The sequence below is a fragment of the Trichosurus vulpecula genome, chromosome 3, assembly GCF_011100635.1.
Source record: "Trichosurus vulpecula isolate mTriVul1 chromosome 3, mTriVul1.pri, whole genome shotgun sequence".
NCBI lineage: Eukaryota > Metazoa > Chordata > Mammalia > Diprotodontia > Phalangeridae > Trichosurus > Trichosurus vulpecula.
The window spans coordinates 327,469,261-327,490,134 of NC_050575.1; the positions used below are offsets into that span (position 1 = coordinate 327,469,261).

The following is a 20,874-nucleotide window of genomic DNA, read 5'->3' on the forward strand; positions in this document are numbered from 1 at the left end:
CTGGACTAGATAACATGAGGAGAGAGCTCTAGAAATCAGTTTCAATTTCCACATTCATCCATTATACATACAGGCCAAAATAAGTTTCCCATCTTGAACACTGGCCAGAGAATCATAATATACATGTTTTGGCTTCACTATCATCATTAGTTGTGCTTACATGTTAAGCTTTGGACAGAACAGTAATACAAAGGCAATGAAATTCTGATTGTGAGTATTTTGCTATAGCCCCACACATTAGTTGGGTTTTTTTGGTGGTATTTGTTTATTTGTTTGTTTTTGGTCTAGATCTGTGATTTCATCAATGGAGGGAAATTTCAACATTGAAACTCCCTCCATTGGTGTAGCTTGGCAGTTCATCTAGAATTTAGAGCTGCCTGGGGACACTGAGCAGTTATCTGCCCTGGGTTATACCGCTTATATGTTTCATAGACAGGACTTGATGAGGTCACTGATGTTAAAGGAGAGTTCAGAGTTCGTCCAGTCTTGTTCTCTCATTTTACATGTGATGAAACTGAGGTCCAAGGAAGTGAAATGACCTTCCAAGGGCACACGCAGCAGAGCCCAGGTCCTCCAATTCCACATCCAGAACTGTTTCCGTGTCACCAACTCACCTTCCCTAGGCAAAGCTGGCTCCTTTAATCTGTAGTTATCTATAGCACCTGTCACCTAAGCTTTCAGAGCCTGTAAGGCAGATAATCTCCTTGACCCCTGGTACCATGAATAATGTCAGATAATAGATAAAGGGTAAGCCTTGGAGCCAGAAAGACTTAGGTTCAAATCCTGTCTCATACTTGGTAGCTGTGTGGCCATGAGCAACTTATTTAACCTGTCTGATCCTCCCTTTTTTCATCTGTAAAATGGGGATAATACCTGTCATACTGACCTCATATTATTGTTGTGTCTCAAATAATGTATATTAAAACATAGTTGTTTACATTGGTTATAAATTCAAGGGATCTAAGTAGTAAGAAACAAATGAAATAGAGGACGATAAAACTATTCATTATTTGACCAGTGCCTTTTGTAGCTAGTTGCTCTCATAGGACTCTTCAGTTTGCTCATATATATATTCGAGTTAAATGTTTTACCTGTATACTTACCCTTCTTATGTCTTTTACTTACATACATACATACGTATGTATGCTTAGTCATAGATTGCAACCTTCTCTGTTTTGGGTAGGTGGTCTTTAGGAGTTCCTGTGGCCAAAATATTCATTAATTGCTTGCCAATCTAGCTCTGAGCCTGGTGATGTGGTTCATATGTCTGCATGTGTAGGAAATAGATAGATATAGATATTTCAAATGCATCTTTACTGTATTTAGTGTGAACTTCAGGATAGACATTTCACTGAATTGGGTATGATTTCTCAAGTTTTCAATATTCCTTTCAAAAATGTAACTTTTAAAAAATTGACTTCCAAATGCTTGTCTTGTGGGGAAGGAGAATAGATATGTATTTGTGTCTTTAGGTCAGACTTAGTTTGGGACTCCCCTTGTAAATTAGGAAATTACATTAAAAACAAATGTGTAATTTCATTGGTTCTCACGCAATATAAGTGGGAAATCTGTAGGAGCGGAGGGGATACCCCCTGTTTAATTCCAGGCTTACTCTGCCTTTCTGGTATTCACTGAGAGTGAGGTCACTGCTAAATTTTTAAATACTAACTCCTCCAAAAAGAAGAGTTTTATTAGCAAATTAGTTTAGGTATTCAGTGATGGTGTTGAAAGTTACTTTCACTTAACATTTTTTCCCCTTTTCCTTTTCTTTCTGGGTGTGACTAAACTGCCTACAGCATGCTGCATGGTTGCTGGTAAAACAGGAAATGGGGTGAGTAATTTGAGTAGGGATTTTTTATGATCTTTTAAATACGGACTACCTGGTTTTTTTTAAAGTACTTTTACTATGTTTTTCTTCTATAGGGTGGCTTCACTAGGTAGTAGAGCAATTGAGTGCAACGAAAACTTGTGATCAAATGGGTTCATTGTGTTATCTTTCTCCAGTCAGTTCCTTTGCTAGCAGAAGCATTCTAATTCATACTGATACCTCATTAAATATTTCCATCTTTAGCTTGAATGTTAATAGATTTGCTAGCACACACACTAGGCAACCACATTACATAATATAGTTTGATGAACTATTTTGACAAGAGAAATTTGTTTTCATCGTTTAGGAGAGTTCATGGTACATTTGTGAATATGCTAGAAATTATAAGAAATCTTAGTTCCATTATATGAGCTCTGACTAGGTTTTGAAAGTGGATTTAGTGTAACTGCTGGAGTTTCAGTTAGTAATCAGTAAGCATTTATTATAATAATTTGCTGATTAATAGATGATATCACTACTTTTTAAAGCAAAATGAGAAGAATGTTTAACTTGAGTCATTTTAAAGGTAATGATAAAAATAGAGTTCAGGATTTTTTACTTGATATTTATGGTAATGATGAATAAATCTTGTAGCCTCAGAATATAAAATTTTTAAACCACTAGAGAATCCTAAGTATTGTATTAAGATGTAATGTATTTTAAAAATAATACACATTGTTTTATTTAGTTTTCATCAGAATTGTTAATACAAATTTATTCTAGATGGTTTTATGTTAGTTTTTATCTTAATATAATTCAAATTTATTATTACATTTAAGACAGATTTTATAATATGTACCTGAATTACTAAGCAAATTCATTTTTCTATTTAAAATTTATTAAATATCTCTATTATGTTAGTTGCAGTAACAAGAACTTAGAACCACCACATGAAAGGTATTAGATTCTCCTATCTAATTTTAATGATTTTGGGGAAATCATTCCTTTCTTCCCCATATATCTTCATCCGGAAAATTGTACAGCTATTAGTCAAAGACTTCAGGTTATTATATAGCACATTAGTACTAATGGTTCATAGATAAGTCCAGATCCTGATCTTTGCATTTGTTCTTAAACTTTGAGAATGTTGTTTATCCTGTTCAGGTCATAAATTTAATTTAAAAAACATTAAGCATCTAATATATGCAAAGGCCCTGTGCTCAGTCCTGAGGATGCAAAGATAGAAACAAACAAAAAAATAGGCCTTTCCCTCAAGGGGCTTACATTCTATTTTTAAACTATTTCTAAATTTGCATTTGCCCCATGTTGATTTTGTTATTGTTCTCCTTCAAAGAGTTTAAAATAAATGTAGCAGTAAAATATTTCAGCTCTCCTGAAAAACTATAAAATAGATTGGTACAGAATGTAAAGCTCTTCCCTAGTGCCAAGAGTTCCATGAAAAAGTGATCTAGTGGCACTACCGTTAAAGAATTAATTCAGAAATCTAAATGAAATTAGTTGAAGTTTTAGACCAGATTTGTTCCATATAAATCCTTTTAGAATAATTACGATTAAATTTTCAAAACTATATAAACCTGGAATTTTTGTTAAGTATTTATTTTGTAGTAAAGGAAAATATATCAGAAATGTCTCAACCTTTTCCCATGGCTTCTTGACTGGAGGGGAAGAAATACATCAAGTAATCAGTTCTTAAAGAATTGAGACTCTTTAGAATTATTTGAAATATTAGAGATTTTGTTGTTTGAGTTCTTTCAAAACTATAATGAATGACCACTTAGACATTTTAAAAAATTGTTTCTAGTTCTAGAATAATCTAGAAGATAAACCATTTGAAAGTGTACGTTCTGTATTTCACCTGTTTCTCTTATTCTTCAGAATATACTTGACATAGAAGTTAATCCAGATATTTCCTATTTATTAATATTCTTCTCAAAGGAACATTAAAATGTGAAAAATAAAATTATTAATCAAATCCCTGTAGTGATTATTTCCAGAAACTGGAATGCTATAGGAATTTTTTTAATGTATTTGATGTTTCCTATTGGGTTGTTAAGTTAGTTTCCTTTGAATAATCATGGATCTCATTGCAGAGGTCCCTGTAATGTTTTGAGTCTTACATAATGTTGTTTGCATCAGCAGGACCTCAACAAGGAATCCTTATTTCATTTGGACTTTGTATAAACAAGGAAATTCAGTTGGCTCTCCATTCCGCTTTATTAGTAAATTTTTAGTTATACATATATATATATATATATATATATATATAGAGAGAGAGAGAGAGAGAGAGAGAGAGAGAGTGAGTGAGTGAGAGAGAGAGAGAGAGAGAGAGAGAGTTGCATTTGGGAAACTACTTAATGGCGAACTGTTCTCTGACACACAGAAAACTTCCATTTAAAAAAATTCCATTGTTCTGCTAGTGATGCTGTATAGACACGAGCAGGCTATTGCACACTTTTAAGGTGATCTGTGTGGAAGTTGTCTTGTGAGGCATAGATGCTATTAGTGAAATTTACTTTTGGAAAAGTGATTTTCCTAAAGCACAAGTCTGACTATGTCTCTTCCCTCTCCAGTAAGCTCCAGTGTTTTCCTATTGCCTCTTGAATTAAATACAACCTTTTCTGTTTGGTATTTAAAGCCCTTTACAGACGGTATCCAGCCTACCTTTCCAGGCTTATTATACATTACTTCCCCTTCATCCACTCTGTGGTCTAGCCAAACTGTTTTATTATTTCTTCCAATAGGATTTTTTGTCTATACATAGGCTTTCCTTAATGGATTCATCTGCTTCCTCCAAAGCTCCTCTACAAGTGTTGCCACCTCTATATGAGGCCTTTCTTGATTCTTCTTACTTGCTAGGGGTGCCCCTGAAATTATCTTGTGATGCTGCTTAACTTTGTACATATCATGTTTACCCTCTGCGTCTCTTGATAGAATGTAAGCTTCTTGAAGGCAGTGCTTGATTTTTGTGCTTATATCCCAGGCATCTCAAACAGTGACTAGCATTAGGTAACTCTTAATAAATGCTTATTGATTGATTCCTTGTGACTTCCTCCAATGGACATTCATCCTGCTCTGACTTTTTTGACTTTCAGACCTAGCAAGAGGCTAGCGCATACCTTTGTTCCTCTGCTGTCACATCTAGACTAATCCTTTACCATCATTTTCTTAGTAACTTTTCTTTTGAAATCCATGCCATTTGTTTACTCCTTCCTGTTTTTGTTTCTTTCATCCACCAGCCTCCAGTTCACTTTCCTAGTATTTTTCAGCCTGGCTCATCTTCCTACTCTGTCCTCTGTCATCATCCTTAGGTACTTGAATATTCATGTGGACAAGCCCTATAACTGAAAAATTCCTTGACCTCAATTCCCACATTCCACTTTAGCCAAACGTTGTCATGGTTACACCCTATACTTAATTCCATGACCTCTGATATCCAGTATTCCACCTTCCAGCCATAATTGCCTATCCTTTCATCTGTCCCACTCACTTGTTCATTGTCTATTGTGATCTCTGGTCCCTAAATTAATACCTGTTCTCCTGGTACTCCCTTGTTGCCTCCATGCTTAGTCATGACCTCCTGGTCTGCTTCTTCTCATGTCCCACATTATTTCAGATAGCTAACATGCTAATAATCCTTGATGTACATTATTCCCACCCTGTGAATCCTCATCCCTAGGTAACTTCTATCTGCTTTTTCTTCACCTGTCCCAGGCCTGCTGAGAGTCACTGAAGAAAGTAATGAAATTAAATTTATTTCACCTGCTACAAATTTACAATACATAAACTCAAATCAATCCTTACTACTGCTCAAGGGTACTTGTATTCTGCCTTTATCAATTCCCTCTATCATTGTCCACAGTAACTATTCTAAGCCTTTTAAAAAATTTTTCCAACTGTAGATATCCCACCCCACATATACTTAAAATGACATAACCTCCTACTTCTCTGAAAATTCAGTCACAGGGAATGCCCTCTGTTCTTCAGCTATTCCTCAGAACTTTTCTCATTTTTTTTCTCTAGTAAAAGGAGATGTATTCCTCCTTTTTACCTTCACCTATATCTTTAGTCCTTTTAACCCCATCGTCTCCAGGATCTTGACACAACAGTTAACCTGTCACATATTGTGAATTTAATCATCAACAAAAACAAACATTTTGATATGCAAAAAGGAATCAGAAAGAATTAAATCTATCAATAAATATTAAATACTTTATGTGTAAGGTACCATGCTAGGTGCTGGGATATTAAAAAAAAACCCAAACCAAAATAATCCCTAATCAAAATGAGCTGTGAACTTTTGCTATGTACAGTTACATTTTAAAGAAGTATATATTAAATTTCACAGTGTAGTGGCATCCTTATATTTATTTGTGATCCCTTTCACACTTTTAAAATTTTCCCTGTACATTTTAAAAAGTTTCCTGTTGCTCTTTTTGGATGTTGCTAATGCTGGTATTTCTTTTGCTTGACTATACATATTTCTAATAAGAGTTTTTGTTTTTGCTTTCTCAGTGGGTGGGGAATGGGGAGGTGGAGGAAGAGAATTTAGAACAAAATATAAAATATATTGAATTTTTTAAAAAGGAAGAAAGAAAAGGAACCCACTTTCCTTGCCATTACCATTACCACTACCAATCACTGGTGTGCTTCTACCAATGGACAGATATGTCCAAGAGCCCCAAGAATGGCAGTGCCCCCCAGACCGCCAGTCCTGTTTGTACCTGCAGCCATCAGCGCAGGAGGCAAACCCCAATGAAGATTTGACCTGGCCTCTATTTCTATAGATGCTGCCAAAGTCCTTGGCACTGTCAAATGGCTCAAAATTAAAAACATTACCATCAGTAAAAATAATAGTGAGGAATTTGCGTTACTGCGTTCTTTGCCACAGCATCCCAAGGACCATGGTGCCTTTCCATTTGACTTGCCGCTGAAACTGTTGTCTTCTCTGTTAGAATGTGTTCTCCTTGAGCGTGGGAACTGTCATCATTTCTCTTTGTATCCCCAGTGCTTTGCACATAGTAAGTGCTTCATTCACTCATTCAGGTTATAGAGGTTCACAGCCTTTGTATTATCCTTTACTCTTCTCCTTCGCGCCAGAAGTATGATCTGTTGCTAAACCTTGTCATCTTTTCTATCTGACCCCTTCTCTCTGCCCTCATGGCCACTACGTTAATCCAAGCTCACGTTACCTTTTGCCGAGCTCCTTTTTTATGTCTCTGCCTCAGGTCTTCTTCCAACTCCAATCTGTCTTCTATATGGCCCCTTATTTGTTATACTCTGGTGGTTCTCAGTTGCCTCTAGTAGCAAATAGAAGCACTGTATGCTCTTCAAAGCTGTTCACAACCTGGCCTCTTTCTACCTTTCCAGTTAAGCGGCTGGTGGTGTACTGGGTAGAGTGCGGGGCCTGGAATCAGAAATACCTGAGTCTAAATCTAGCTACCAGCTTTGTGTCTCTGGGCAAGTCACTTCACCTCTGCTTTCCTCAATTTCCTCATCTGTAAAATGGGGATAACTTCCCAGACTGTTGTGAGGATCAAATAAAATAACTGTACACAGTACCTAGCACAAAGTAAGTGCTATATAAATGTTAGTTATTTTTATTATTAATTATTCATACAGTTTACCCACCTCTGCATACTCTGTGATCCAACCTTGCTGGCTGCATATCAACTTAGAAAACCAGAGTAACATTCTCTGTGTTGTGATTTATATTGGTAAACATTCCCCAATTAAATTTTAATCTAGGTAAGTCTGCTGTTCTACATGAAGCCTTTCCTGATTTTCCTAAGCTGCTAATGGCTTCCTTCCCAAAACTGACTTGTACTAATTTCATAATTATTCTGTACTTATTTATATACAATATTCTCTCTTGTTCAGATGTAAGCTTCTTGAGAGCAGGGAATGTTTTGCTTTTTTCCTTGTATTCCACAGCCCTTAATAAATAAATGCTTGTTAATATATTGCAGTTTTAAAAACTGTCAACTGAAATACTACCTTCTCCTGATTTCTTGTATCTGTCACCACTTCACAGTTTCATTGCTTTCTGGTCTTTCTGACTCCTTTATGTGGATATTTCCCATAATGTGTCAAACTCATGGCCCTACTCAGATTAACTGTAATTGGGAAATGCTTACCAAAATAAATTAAATACATTACAACATGATAATGTTAATTTGTGTTTTTTAAGTCAGGCAGGCAGCAGAGATCCCTTTCTGTTTGAGGTTGACAACACTGACATAGAAAGTGGGACATCTGAGCTAATCTTGAAGCAAACTAGGGTCTAAGAATCTCTCCTTATTTCTCTTTGTTCTTTTTACTGTGTTCTTTTCCTGGACAGTCTCATTTATTCCCATGGCTTTAACTGTAAATACTTACCAGATTTTATCTTTAGTCCTTAACTCTCTTCTAAACTCCAGGGCAACATCTTCAACTGCCTACAGTACATTTTAACCTAATATATCAACTAATGTAAGCACTACTGACTCATGTCCAAAATCCAGTGTATTATCTTTACTTCCAAACTGGTTATTCTGCATCATGGCTTCACTATTTCTGTCTGTGGGACTACCATTCAGTTTCCTACAAATGAAGCTTTATTCTTTATTATCTTTGTTAAAACCTTCCTCCTACATTTCCTATCTAATCAGTTACCAAATCCTGTCACTTTCCCTTCTCTTTATTCCTACTTTTACCACTCTACTAATGCCTTAGGTGCCACCTACTTTGTCTATTTTTATATCCTCCTAGCATCTCTCTGGCAATTCTTTCTTCACCCTGTCTAGTTTAATCTAGAATAAGCTTCCTTATGCATAGATCTGCATGAGTCATACTCCTTAAAAATACACAGCTCCTTTGCCTGTCTGTATATTTCAAACTCCTTTGATTAGCATTCAGGGATATCTGCAATCTGTTGCCATGCCACCTTGTCAGCCTCCTAGTATTCCTCACCATGTATCCTACAATCTAGCCAAATCATACTCTTCTGCCCACATGACCTATAACTTTCTTTTTCTGTGTCTCTCTTTATGCTGGTCTCTTTGCCTAGAATGTCCTTTCTCATACTCTTCACCTGCTCAGTTTTACCTTCCCTTTAAAGAGTGTATCATGTGCCAAATTCTTGATGAAGTCTTCTCTGATGTTCCCTCCTTACCTCTTCCAAAGGCCTTCTTCCCTGTGCTTCACACAACATTGTTTTCTGACTCAAGTGTAATTATCATGTACTATTATATATCCTAATTATGTTTTTATAAGCTCTGTGCAGCAGGAACCGTGTCTTATTTAAACTTTTTATGTCCCTCAACATTTAGCACAGTGTTCTGCTTACAATAGGTGCTTAATAGATGTTTTCTGAATGGATGTTGAATAGTTGGATCCTTAACATACTTACTGTGGATTTTTAGAACCCATGAAGTGATTATCCAGTTTTCATCCAATATTACACTGGTTTATTTGTCAAAATTATATTAGTACTTCTTACTTCATTCCTTCAAGGATATGCTGTTTTGTCAACATGGATACTACATCCAGTAACAGAGATGGAATTCCTCTGAAATCCAGTAGGTGGACTTGGAGAGCTGCTATGACCAAATAATTGCTTGCCTTTTAACCAGCCTGGTTATGAGCCTGTCCAAATTTAGCTCAACTAGTTCTCATACAACAGATACATAGTGTATCCTGGTCCCATATTCATAACTTTTTCAGCTTGTTAGGACTCGCTGTGATGAGGCATACGAGTTGGAGAAGCAATGAATTCTTTTCATTTCATGTCTGCAACATGAACTTTTCCAGAACTTTCTGTTCTGTAAACATTATGCACCTGGTGATAAGCAAACATGCTAATTCTAATTCAGAAAAAACTCAGCTTGCTAGTGAAAATATTTTGCATCTGCTATAACCCTTTAATAACATTTTTTCTTTTGTAGTTCCTTGCTTTTGGTCCTTGATAGAAAAAATAAGAATTCTCCATGCTGAATCTTTTTTTTTTTTATGATGTTCAGGAAACAGGGCCTATCACTAGGAAGAGATGATATTGTTCAGCTTAAAGAAGCCTACAAATGGATTACTCATCCCTTGTTCTCGGAGGAGCTGGGTGTTCCTGTTGATGGGAAGGTATTAACTAATTATTTGAATAATAATAGTGTTCATTTTCTTCCATGTTTTTTTGTAAGTCTTATAATATCAATGAGGTCCTCTTAATTAAAGTGCTCTTCTCTCTAAACAATCCCTTGGGTAAACAAAGCTTTTCTAATTTCCCAATTTTAAAATGTAGCGTCCAAGCCTTTTTCCTCATCAGAGATGTGTATAACATTACTGGTTGTTTATCCACACATTCAGTTCTATTTTTCATGAGTTTCAATGACCCTGCCCTTAATGGAATACTTTAGAATGTTTCTTATCATACCCAAGGCAGAAGAAGAAAATATGGTAATTTAGAGAGAGCATTGCGTATAATAGGGAGAACAATAAGCATAGAATCAGGAGCTGGATTAAAATTCTGTTTATGATTAGTACTTGTGTAATCTTGGGCAAGTGTCTTCGCCTTTTTGTTTTCCTCATTCATAAAGTGAAGGTATTAGACTACATGGTGCCTAACTCTGTCTCTATGGAATCTATATTAGATACTCTATCCCTGCTGCTCTCTTTCCTTTCCAAGGTAGGTCTTCTCTAAGCCTCCCTCCATGGCTTCTGCTGGCCTCAATATCCTGGGCATAATGCTTTCAGTACGGGGCTGGGTAGGAACCATAGTGTCCTTCACCCTGCCCATGTGGAAATTCACAGCCTTCATTGGCAGTGGCATCGTAGTGACCCAGATGATATGGTAAGGCTTTTGTATGTGTCATTTGGTCCAGAGCACTGGCCAAAAGCAGTGTAAGGTATGTGTTTCCCTGTTGGGCTTGCCTCGTGACCTTCACATAGATAGAGCCCTCATTGTTATAACTCTGCTTGTGGCCCTGGGAACCTGCTGATCTGCCTTGCTGGGGCCAAGTGTATCATATATATAGAAGGGGAGGAACCAGAAGCTCCACTAGTACTCACTTCAACAGTCTTCTTTCTCATCTCTGTTGTCCTGGTCCTTATCCCTGAGATCATGCCCGTGGGGTCATCAAGGACTTCTACAACTCCCTGGTGGCTGAAGTTCAGAATCAGAAGTCAAGGGCCCTCTCTGTTCCTGGGTTGGGCAGCTGCAGCCCATCTTCTAGTAGGTGGAGAACTGCTGCACCGTACTTGTCCCTTAGTTGGTTCAAAGGGCACAGAGCAGTCTATGGTTCAGTAGTCTGCTTCTTTTTCTCCTCTGGGATTCCTGAGATCCTTCTGAGTACCCAGCCAAGAATTATGTATGAATCTGGAAGGAAGTTTGCATGGGGGATGACTCCCTGAGATAAGAAAAGCCCTCCTCCTGCCTCTCTCTCAAAGGAGGAAGCTACAGGTGATTCCAGTCTTGAGATGTTTGGTTTTCTTTTCTTCTTTCTTTTTCTAACCCCTTGGATGACTGAGCCAAGAGGAGGACTCCATATCCCCTTCCTGGTGTTTACTGATACATGATGTCCTCTAGACATCACCCTTGGATAATAGAGCTGCATTGATACTGCCCAAGAGTTCCACAAAGATCTGTATTAGTTCTCTGCATATGCTAGAGCTAATCCTCTTTGGTTGTGGGAATGAACTTTCACTCTTTCAGGTGTCAAGTGCAGAGTTCTCTAGGGTGTTTTCTAACCACCGCCACCACCCCCACCCTCACCCCCAATCTCCCAGGAAAACAAGGTCGCCAAGATTCCACCAGCCTTTCTAGTCCTCCCTGGGAACTGATAGCTTCTATCATCCCCTTGATCTCCAGAAGGGCAGGATATGATCTCCTTGCTGGCTCTTGTGTCTTGCTTTAGCCCACTCTTTTTTCCTGATCCGCAATCCAGCAAACACAGCCACAAGCCTGTCACTGACACTTGCTTCATGCTGCTGCCTTCGCTCCGTCTCCCTTTGTGTCTCTCATGGTGGGAGATTTTTAGACAATAAAGTGTGCCTTGATAAAAACAAAACAAAAACCCCTACTGTATTATACACATATAAATACAGATTTTTAAAAATCCTTTTCTTGATCAAATCAAAAGTTTAGCAATGCCCTACTATGTGCAGATCACCTTAAAACTTTTATCATTTTTGTCAGATAGCATTCGTTGTTATTGTCTGATGTGATGTGAGACATATCAGAGGACCAAGAAAATTCAGTGGAACTTGTAGAAGGAGGAGAACAACAGCAGTTTCTGTATGCTACCATTTATGTAGTGCTTCAAGGTTTGCAAAGCACTTTACAAAGATGATCTCATTTCACTCTCACAGCTTCCATTTTGCCAATGAGGAAACTGAGGCAGACAGTTAAGCAACTTAACTAGAGTCATATATTTAGTAAGTGTCTGAGACTCAATTTAAACTCAGTTCATCCCAAGTTCAGATTCAGTACTCCATGCATTGTGCCATCTAGCTACTTTATACAGTTAGTGTTAGAAAAATGTTGTATAGGTTTACCCTTACTTTTATTAGTTAGTCTGTGATCTTATCCACTATATATCTGTTTGTGAAATTATGATTAATAGTATAACGGTTCTATAGTAAATAACTTTGAAGCTAACTTTAGAATAGAGCAGGCCTATACAACATACGGCCCGTGGGCCACTTGTGGCCCACCAAGCAGCTTGCGGGTGGTGTTGTGCAGGCCTGTTTTACGTCCTTTACATTTTTCATGGGATGCCCAAAATCCTTTTGTAGGCTGCAAGTAGCGCAGGCTAGATGTTGTGCAGACCTGGTGAAGAACAAGGGGTCGAACATTTTTAGTGTCATGAACCCCATGGGCAGTCTGGTAAAAGCCTGCGGATCCCTTCTTACAAAATACATAACATAAAATACCTAGGATTACAAAAGAAACCAGTTGTACTGAAATACAATTACCAAAATATTTTTTAAAAGCTAAGTTCATAGACAATCCCAGTTTAAGATCCCTTACTATAGAGCACTCCCGCTGACGCTAGTAGTAAATATGGTCTATATTTACTAGGGCAGGGTAGTAAGGAAATCTTGATCTTCCTACTTCAGCAAATAACAGGTGAGAAACTAGCTGGTTTTATTGTTAATACAACCTGCAGAAGTGAATTTTGCCCCGTTACCCTTGTTATTCAAAGTTCCCCAGCTTTTAGATACAGTGTTTTTATTTCCTACACAAGCATTCTCTTGTGGTATACGCAGGGGCTTATCTAAACTCTCACTATTGATTTGAGTTTCTGATTTTAGAGTTTTTTTCCCCAAGGTCATTGCCTTTATGCTTTCAGAATTTAGAAGCAAGTCAGTAACACATTCAGTCAGTGTTATTCTTTTTACTACCTGACTTTAAATGTAGTGCATTTAATTTCGTAGGCCTAATGTGCTCATTAACAGTAGCAAGAATGTTAATAGAAGTTGAAAAAGAGCTGCCGTATGTTAAATTATCATTTGTAATTTGTTGTCATTTTTCTTTCACATTTTACTAGACTGAACATTTAGAATTCTTAATACAGCTCACTGCCTATTTAATAAATAATTACTGATTGAATCTATCTCTGTAGTCAGTACTCATTAAGTGACATTACTTGCTCCTGTTCAAAGATTAGAAAAGAAAAGGAGATTTAGAGGTATCAGAGTAGGACTGTAGTGGAAAATTATGTAGTTAATCGATTATAATTCCACTACATTGTTACTGAAGACTAATTCTAGAAGAAATGAAGTAAAATGAAAACTTACGTTTATATAGTTGTTTTTAATAGTATTTTCCTAATAACAATCCTATGAATGAGGTAGTACAAGTATTAACAGTTTTAAACCTGAGGACACAGGTACCTATGCTTCCCCAGAGTTACTAGGACTGGAACTCTGATTGAGAACCAGTACTCCAGTATGAAAGTAGCAGTGTGGCATAATGGATGGACAGTTACCCTTGGAGTCAGAGTCTTGAGTTCCTCTTTTGTCTCACACAGACTACTTAAGTCATACAACTTCTCCATACCCCAAAGGAATTCTCTAAGACTGTAAGATATAGATGAGTTGTCAGTCTGCATTAGCTCAGGGAGTTCCATACTATGAGTATCTTAAATATCACAGGGCTAGACCAGAAAAAAAATCATTGCTTCAATGCATATCAGTTTTGATGCACTGACAACTTTTATCTATTGAGTGAGCAAAAAAGATAAAAGAAAAACAACATTACTTACAAATTCACATGGATTGTTGTTTCTCTTGATATAAGGAGTATTTACCATTATTTTTTGCTTCATTTTTTGTTAGTGGATAGAAGGGAGATGTCACAGACACTGACCTAATAGAAGAGTTATTCTTGAGATAACAGAAGTTCATGATTTGTGGTCTTAGGAGCCAGTAATGAATGTAAAGAATGCAAAATTTATTTAACAATAAATTGTGGGGTGGAGCCAAGCTGTCAGAGTAGCTGAAAGTAATGCAGCCACGCTCCTTTCTACAACTCCTCCAAATGCATGAGATCAAATCTCAGTGGGGAAATCAGAAAGTCATTGAGTCCTTTGCTGAACCAGGTTGGCAAAGGGGGAGGTAGAGAAGTCTGCAGACGTCAATTACTGGGTCAGGGCAGGAGCATGTCACATGAGGAGTACTCTAACTCTTAGAAAGAGTTAGGGCAAGAGGAAATTTCAGACTCATCCTGGGGCATTGCAATGTGGACAGATGCAGACTGGTGGCTTTGTTGCCTATTACCCAGTTCTGGGTGATCCAGGGTAGACTGAGAAGGGGACCCATGCACAAGGGTAAGATGCCCTGTGCAGCATACTGAGAAAGGAGGAAGTTCAGAAGCAAGCAGCAGTGGTTTGGCCCAAACCCTAGAAGCAAAGTGGGTTGTCATTTTCAGCATCTAGCCTAGTCTGCATAATAACCGGGGCAATAACCCCACACCAAATTGGAGCTAACAGTCCTGTCACTAAACCAGCAGAACCATCTAGTGGCTTATTGAGGCTTAGTCCAACATCTTTTTATTGTTATTCATACCCAGATCCAGGCCAGGAACTTACAGAGCTCATATTAGAGGGGCAGCAATCAGACTTTGCCCTGGATCAGACCACTTTGGGAACATTGAAAGCTTGCAAGTCCCCAGCCTACTTCAGCAATCAAAGCCTCAGAAAAACAGCTTGAGCACAAACTCAATTGGAATTCCTGAAAGAGTTGAAGCAAGAGCTTAAAAATGTTTTCGTAAATGCAATGAGAGCACTTGAGGAAAAAATTAGAAAACAAATGAGTTGTGAAAGAAGGAATTGGAAAGTGAACTAACAGCTTAGTCCAAGAGATAAAAAACACTTTACCCAAGCAACAAACTCCCATTCTAGGACCAAATAGAAGCCAGTGATGCCATGAGACAACAAGAAATATTGAAACAAAGTCAAAAGGCTGGAAAAAAATAGAAGAAAATGGAAATATTTCATAAGAAAAGCAACTAACCTGGAATACTGATGGAGAGATAATTTAAGAATAATTGGACAACCTGAAACCCATGAAGGAGTTTAGACATCATTTTTCAAGAAATCATCAAAATACCCAGATCTTTTAGAACCAAAGGGCAAAGTGGAAATAGAAAGAATCCCTCCATCACCTCCTGAAACAAACCCCCAAATTAAAACTCCCAGGACATAATAGTCAGACTTCAAAGCTTCCAGATCAAAGGAAAATGTAGCCTGAAAGAAATAATTCAGGTACCAGCGAGCCACAATCAGGATCACATATAGTTTAGCAGCCACTACTATAAATGAGTGAAGGACTAGGGGAATGCAGTGTTCTAGAAGGCAAAGGATATGAGCTTAGAGCTAAGGATAACTTGGAGAGCAAAAACTGAGTATAATATGATGGCGGGAGGAATGGATCTTTAATGAAATATAAGACTTCTAAGCATTCCTGATCTTAATTTAAAAAAATGGGGCTGGATTGAAGGACTGAAGTTAAGGAAAACATAAAATGTTAAACGTGAATGGACAATGATAAAGAACTAAACAAAGATAAACTGCTTACATTCTAATATAGGGAGAGGATGCATGTGTCGCTTTTGAGGTCATAGAGGTCATTTGTAGACAAGGCTGAATGTCTTGATGATCTTAGCAGAACAATGGAAAGAATGGGGAAGAAGAATATGCTGGAGGGGAGGGGAGGGAAAGGAAGGTTAGGGAAAATTATCTCACATAATTTGGGTGCAAAAGTAGACAGCTGTACAAACATACAAACTTTTACCTCACCTGGTTAAAGTAGGAATCATAACAATAGCATTTATATAGCATCTGCTATGTGCCAAGCACTGTGCTAAGTGTTTTACAAATATTATCTTATTTGATCCTAACAGTAACCCTGGGTGGTGGGTACTAATATTACCCCCATTTTACAGTTGAGGAAACTGAGTTAAAGGTTAAATGACTTCCCAGGGTTACATAGCTAGTAAGTGTCTAGAGTCCGGATTTGAACTCATGTCTTTAGAATTCCAGGCCGAGCACTATTGTGCCAACTAGCACGCTTGCTTGATCTCTTTCTCCCCACCCCTCCCTCTCTCTTCTCCCCCCCTCCCCTTCCTTTTCCTTTTCCCTCCCCCCCCCACAGTAGTTGAGTACTAGATTAAAGCATTGTTTTAGATAGTCTTAAATTTAAGCTTGAAAGGCACGAACCTTATATATACTTCTGTTCACTGTATCATTTTCCCCCAAATTCCCACCCCCATTTTCACATGTCTCATCTGTATGTACAACAAAACCTATGTTATAAAATACAAACTGGGGTCTTTAATTTTGTCAGGGTGCACTGGTCTCTGTATGTTTTAGCATTGTTTTTTTTTAAAGCCGTGTCTTGTAAAACTGGCCTCTGAGCAAGTTGATTATAGTATCATTTCTAGTTTTCTTTTTTGCTTTTTTTGTGAGCCAGTCTTTGAGAGTTTATATTTTCATTCACAAGTTGTAAGATGTTAGTTTCCCTTTGCTAATTTCAGAACTATTTTTATGATTTAGAGCTTGTTTGAAGTAAGTGTGATCTTTGCTCACCCTGAAACAGATGAGGATTGCTACTTCCTGTAAGTTGCTATGTAAACATGATAGTAATCTTTATAATTGTATAACAATGTTCATGTTCTTTAGTTTTCATGAAAATAAATTTAATGGCTCATTTCTCTCCTTTTCCTGCATTTCTCTAATTTTACTCAAGCATTTAACCAGTTCACATTTTAATTTCATAGGTAAAAATCATAGATGAGCTTCATAGAAGATACTTTTTTAGCCATCTACTGCAAACTGTGTATTTTTTTTTAATAGCATAAGATAACCTCTAAGGTCCTTTTCAATTCCTATGGTCTTACCATATGTTTACAAAGGACCTTTCAGCTCAAAGATTTTCTTATTTTTATTTCTTAAAAAGGTCCCTACCGCCTTCATCTTACAAAATATAAATCTGAAATTCACAAGAGATAAATAATTTTATAAGAAGTTATTTCTAGTCCAGTGCTATTTCTCCAGGTCCAGTATATGACATTAATTAAACCTTTATTAAGCACCTACTATGTGCTAGGTCCTGTGCTAAGTGCTGGGGATACAAAGAAGGGCAAAAAGAAACCCCCAGGATACAAACAACTGTGCAAAGTCTGAAAAGTGCTTTGCCAATATTATATCTTTTTATCCTCACCCTGGAAGCTAGGTGTTATCATAATCCCCACTTTACAGAAAAGGAAATTGAAGCCAAGAAGTTGTGGCCTGCTCAGGGTCACACAGCTAGTAAATGTCTAGGGTCTGATTGGAACTTGGGGCTTTCTGACTCCAGGGCCAATGCTTTATATCCACTGTTCCACCTGGCTAGGCAAGGTACAAATATTATCTTCACTTTACAAATTAAAAAAAAAACTCAAAAAGGTTGTAACTTACCTTAGACCACATACATGACTAGTAAGTGGAGAAAGCCGGGACTGGAACCCAGATATTCTAACTGCTAGTGTAGTTAGGTGGTAGAGTAGAGAGAATGCTCTACTGAGAGACAGGAAGATCTGAGTTCAAATCCTGAACAGACATGGGCTATAGTGACTCTGGACCAATCACTTAACCTCACTCAGCCTCTAAAGCAGGGATAGTAACACCTACCCCTCTTCTAACTCCTGGTGCAGTGCTCTTCCCTATGACTAGACCATGCTGTCTTCCCATATTCAAAAGCTTATTAAAGTAGAAATTTAAATATCAAGTTTAATCTTAATGTGTGGATCAGGGAGAACTGACAAAACTGGTTAGGAGAGGCATGGCCCAGTTCAATGGAAAAATCCTGGACTTTAAATTGGAGCAATCTAGTTTAAAATCTTAGCTGTCTCACTTAACAGCTTTGTGACCATGGGCAAGCTTGTAGTCTCTCTCACCGTCATTTTCCTCAACTATAAAATCAGGGTGATAACACTTACTTTACTTACTGCACAGGACTTTGAGGAAAGAACTAGGTGAGCTTGAAAATGCTGTGCATAAATGAGGGTAATGTGGATAAATGTGAACTGTTATCATTGTCAGTATAGTATTTGCTTCCTACTAATATCCTGAAGTCAACAGCCAAATTATATATAAAACGTACTTGATTTTTATTATCTAGAAGTACAGTCAGTAATGCTTGAAATTAATTTTATTTTGTTTTAGGAGCACTTCATGCCCAGACTGTTTCAAGCCAGCCAAAAATAAACAGGTAGAAATTATCTCTTCTTATTTTTGGGTGGGTTTTGTATGAGCCTAAGGTTTGCCAATAATATAAGTCATTTATATAGTATTTTAAAGGTTGCAAAGCACTTTACCTGTATTATCTTATCTGGGCCTCAAAGTAGCCTTTGAAGCATGCTCTTCAGATACTGTCCTTCTGTTAGAGAAAAGTGAAAGTCATGGAACTTAAGTGACTTGGCCATGGTCTCATAGCTGGCATCTCATTTTCCTGTGTATCATTTGTAAACATCTGATCTCAGGGTTTCACTACTGTAAGCTCGGGTTTGAATCTCTATGTTGCCCTGTGCAAGTCACTTAAATTCCCTGAGATTCAATTTCCACATCTTTCAAGTGGGGATAATAATACTTTATCATATATTCAGAGTTGTGAGACAAGTCATTGTGGTTGTGATTGTGTGTGTGTGTGTGTGTCTGTGTCTGTGTGTCTGTGTCTGAATTGCTTTATAGTTCATCATACTCCAGTGCTTCAAAGATATGTGATTTCCTTCCTGTGAGTATCTTTCCCCTGATACAGAACATAACCCCTCAGTGCCTTAGATCAGAGCGTCATATGTGTCTATCCCATGAGGCTTGCAGCCCTCTTGAGTGCAGTTTGAAGCACATTAAAATATAATTGGGAAGTATTTAACAAAGTAAATAAAAGTTCAATAGAACATAGATAATATTAATATTTATTTCTTAAAGTCAATATGTGGCCCAAAGGGATCATTATGGATGGTTTGGTGGTCTTTTTCTCTATTTGAGATTGACACTACTCCCCTAGAACTTGATCTTCATGAGTGCCCATGTCCAAAAAAACATCAACTGATAGCCACCCTTTGGATGATTAGTTTGTCCAACTTAACTAGGCTTATTCATTGACATATTCCTGGGCCAATACTCAAAGCCTTTCTAGAGCTTGTATGTCCTAGGATAGCCTTCATTACCTTCATTCTGCTTTGAATCATGAGAATAGGACTTTATTACATGGTTGAAATATATTTTTGAAAGATATTTATTTCCATTTCTTTTGTTTTTTTAACCCTTGCTTCTAGCCAGAAAGTTGTAGAGTATCTACATCCTTATATTTATGACACTTTATGAGTTACCTAATATTAACATTAGTATTATAATTTCAATAATGCTTCTTTTACCCATCATGGGAAATAAAATTTGATTCTAATCCAAAGGTTTCACCACCTAGGAATATCCTGGATCAGTGTAACAGACACATTTCAAATTCTTGTGTAATGCCCATTTTCCAGAAGTTTATAATTTTTTAATTGAATCCAAAATTAGGTTATTTCATGTAGGGAAATCCTGAGTTGATAAGAGTCTTCTTATGACTGCATTTGAAAAATAATCATTTGTATAGACTCATAATTCACAGAAACATTCTACACTGAAACTATCTATAGCAACTTTACATGTACCAGTTCTTACATAGTTTTATGGCGACTCAGACATTTTTATATAAATTACTTTACTGAAATCCATTTTCAATTACTTCCAAGTTCTCTTTACTGTTACATGCACGACATGAGGCCAGCACCTGTTGGCCTTTTATTTTATGAATAATTGTCTAGTTTTAGGATCCTAGATTTAGAGCCAGATGGTACCTTAATCCCTAATAAAGGCCAACCTGTGCATTTTATAACTTAAAATATTTTAGCTTATAGGATGTAAGGGGGAAAGCATGATTAGATTGTAAAGTTTGTCAGATGTTTACTTTTGTAATTTTAAAGGGCAGAATAAGTATTAAATGTAATTATTTCGTGCATCTAGCTGGCATTTTGTGTCTTTGAATTTTGCTTTGACATAGAAGTATTTTATCAATTAATAGATTCAGGTACATTTCCAAAAAAACCCAGCAACTCCAAAACAGATATTTGGCTTCAACTGAAGCCTCCTCTGATCCCTCATGGGACACAGCAGTGAACCTGGGTCCTTTGAGGGTTTGCCTTTAGAGTTCTAACCAGCTAGAAAGGCTTTGCATCTAAAATCCAGTGACTAGGATGAGGCCAACCTAGGGAAGTTTGGAGAGGTTTATCAGCTAAAGGTGAGTCACCAGTCAAGTATTTTATTTTGACTGCAGCATCTACTAAGATGTGAAGTGGTTGTCTTCAGAGGAAAAATTATTTCTCTGAAGACATTCATTAAAATAAGTAGAAAAAGAGGATTAATGAACTAGTTTAAAATGGTAAAAGTCTCAGTTAAGAAACTTGAGAAGAATAAAAGAAAATAAATAGAAGAAATAAAAAAATGCTTGGAAAAGTTAGAGAAGAAATCAGTAAAATGGAAAAGAGTCAGACTACA

The 20,874-nt window shown here is 37.1% G+C and overlaps 1 protein-coding gene and 1 pseudogene across 7 annotated transcripts in view; both read left to right on the top strand.

Moving 5' to 3' along the window:
- The window catches only part of PUS10 (pseudouridine synthase 10), an 88,450-nt gene that overhangs the window by 36,711 nt on the left and 30,865 nt on the right, over nt 1-20,874 (top strand). For 4 of the 7 annotated variants that reach the window (XM_036748738.1, XM_036748739.1, XM_036748741.1 and 1 more), the window contains 4 exons: nt 1,797-1,831; nt 9,826-9,937; nt 16,852-16,913; nt 18,502-18,547. In XM_036748738.1, the coding sequence (XP_036604633.1) occupies nt 1,797-1,831; nt 9,826-9,937; nt 16,852-16,913; nt 18,502-18,547 (255 nt within the window). The remainder of the gene's footprint in view (nt 1-1,796; nt 1,832-9,825; nt 9,938-16,851; nt 16,914-18,501; nt 18,548-20,874) is intronic. The other 3 variants (XM_036748744.1, XM_036748745.1, XM_036748740.1) reach the window with 2 other exon arrangements.
- LOC118841290 lies at nt 10,507-11,102 on the top strand (annotated as a pseudogene).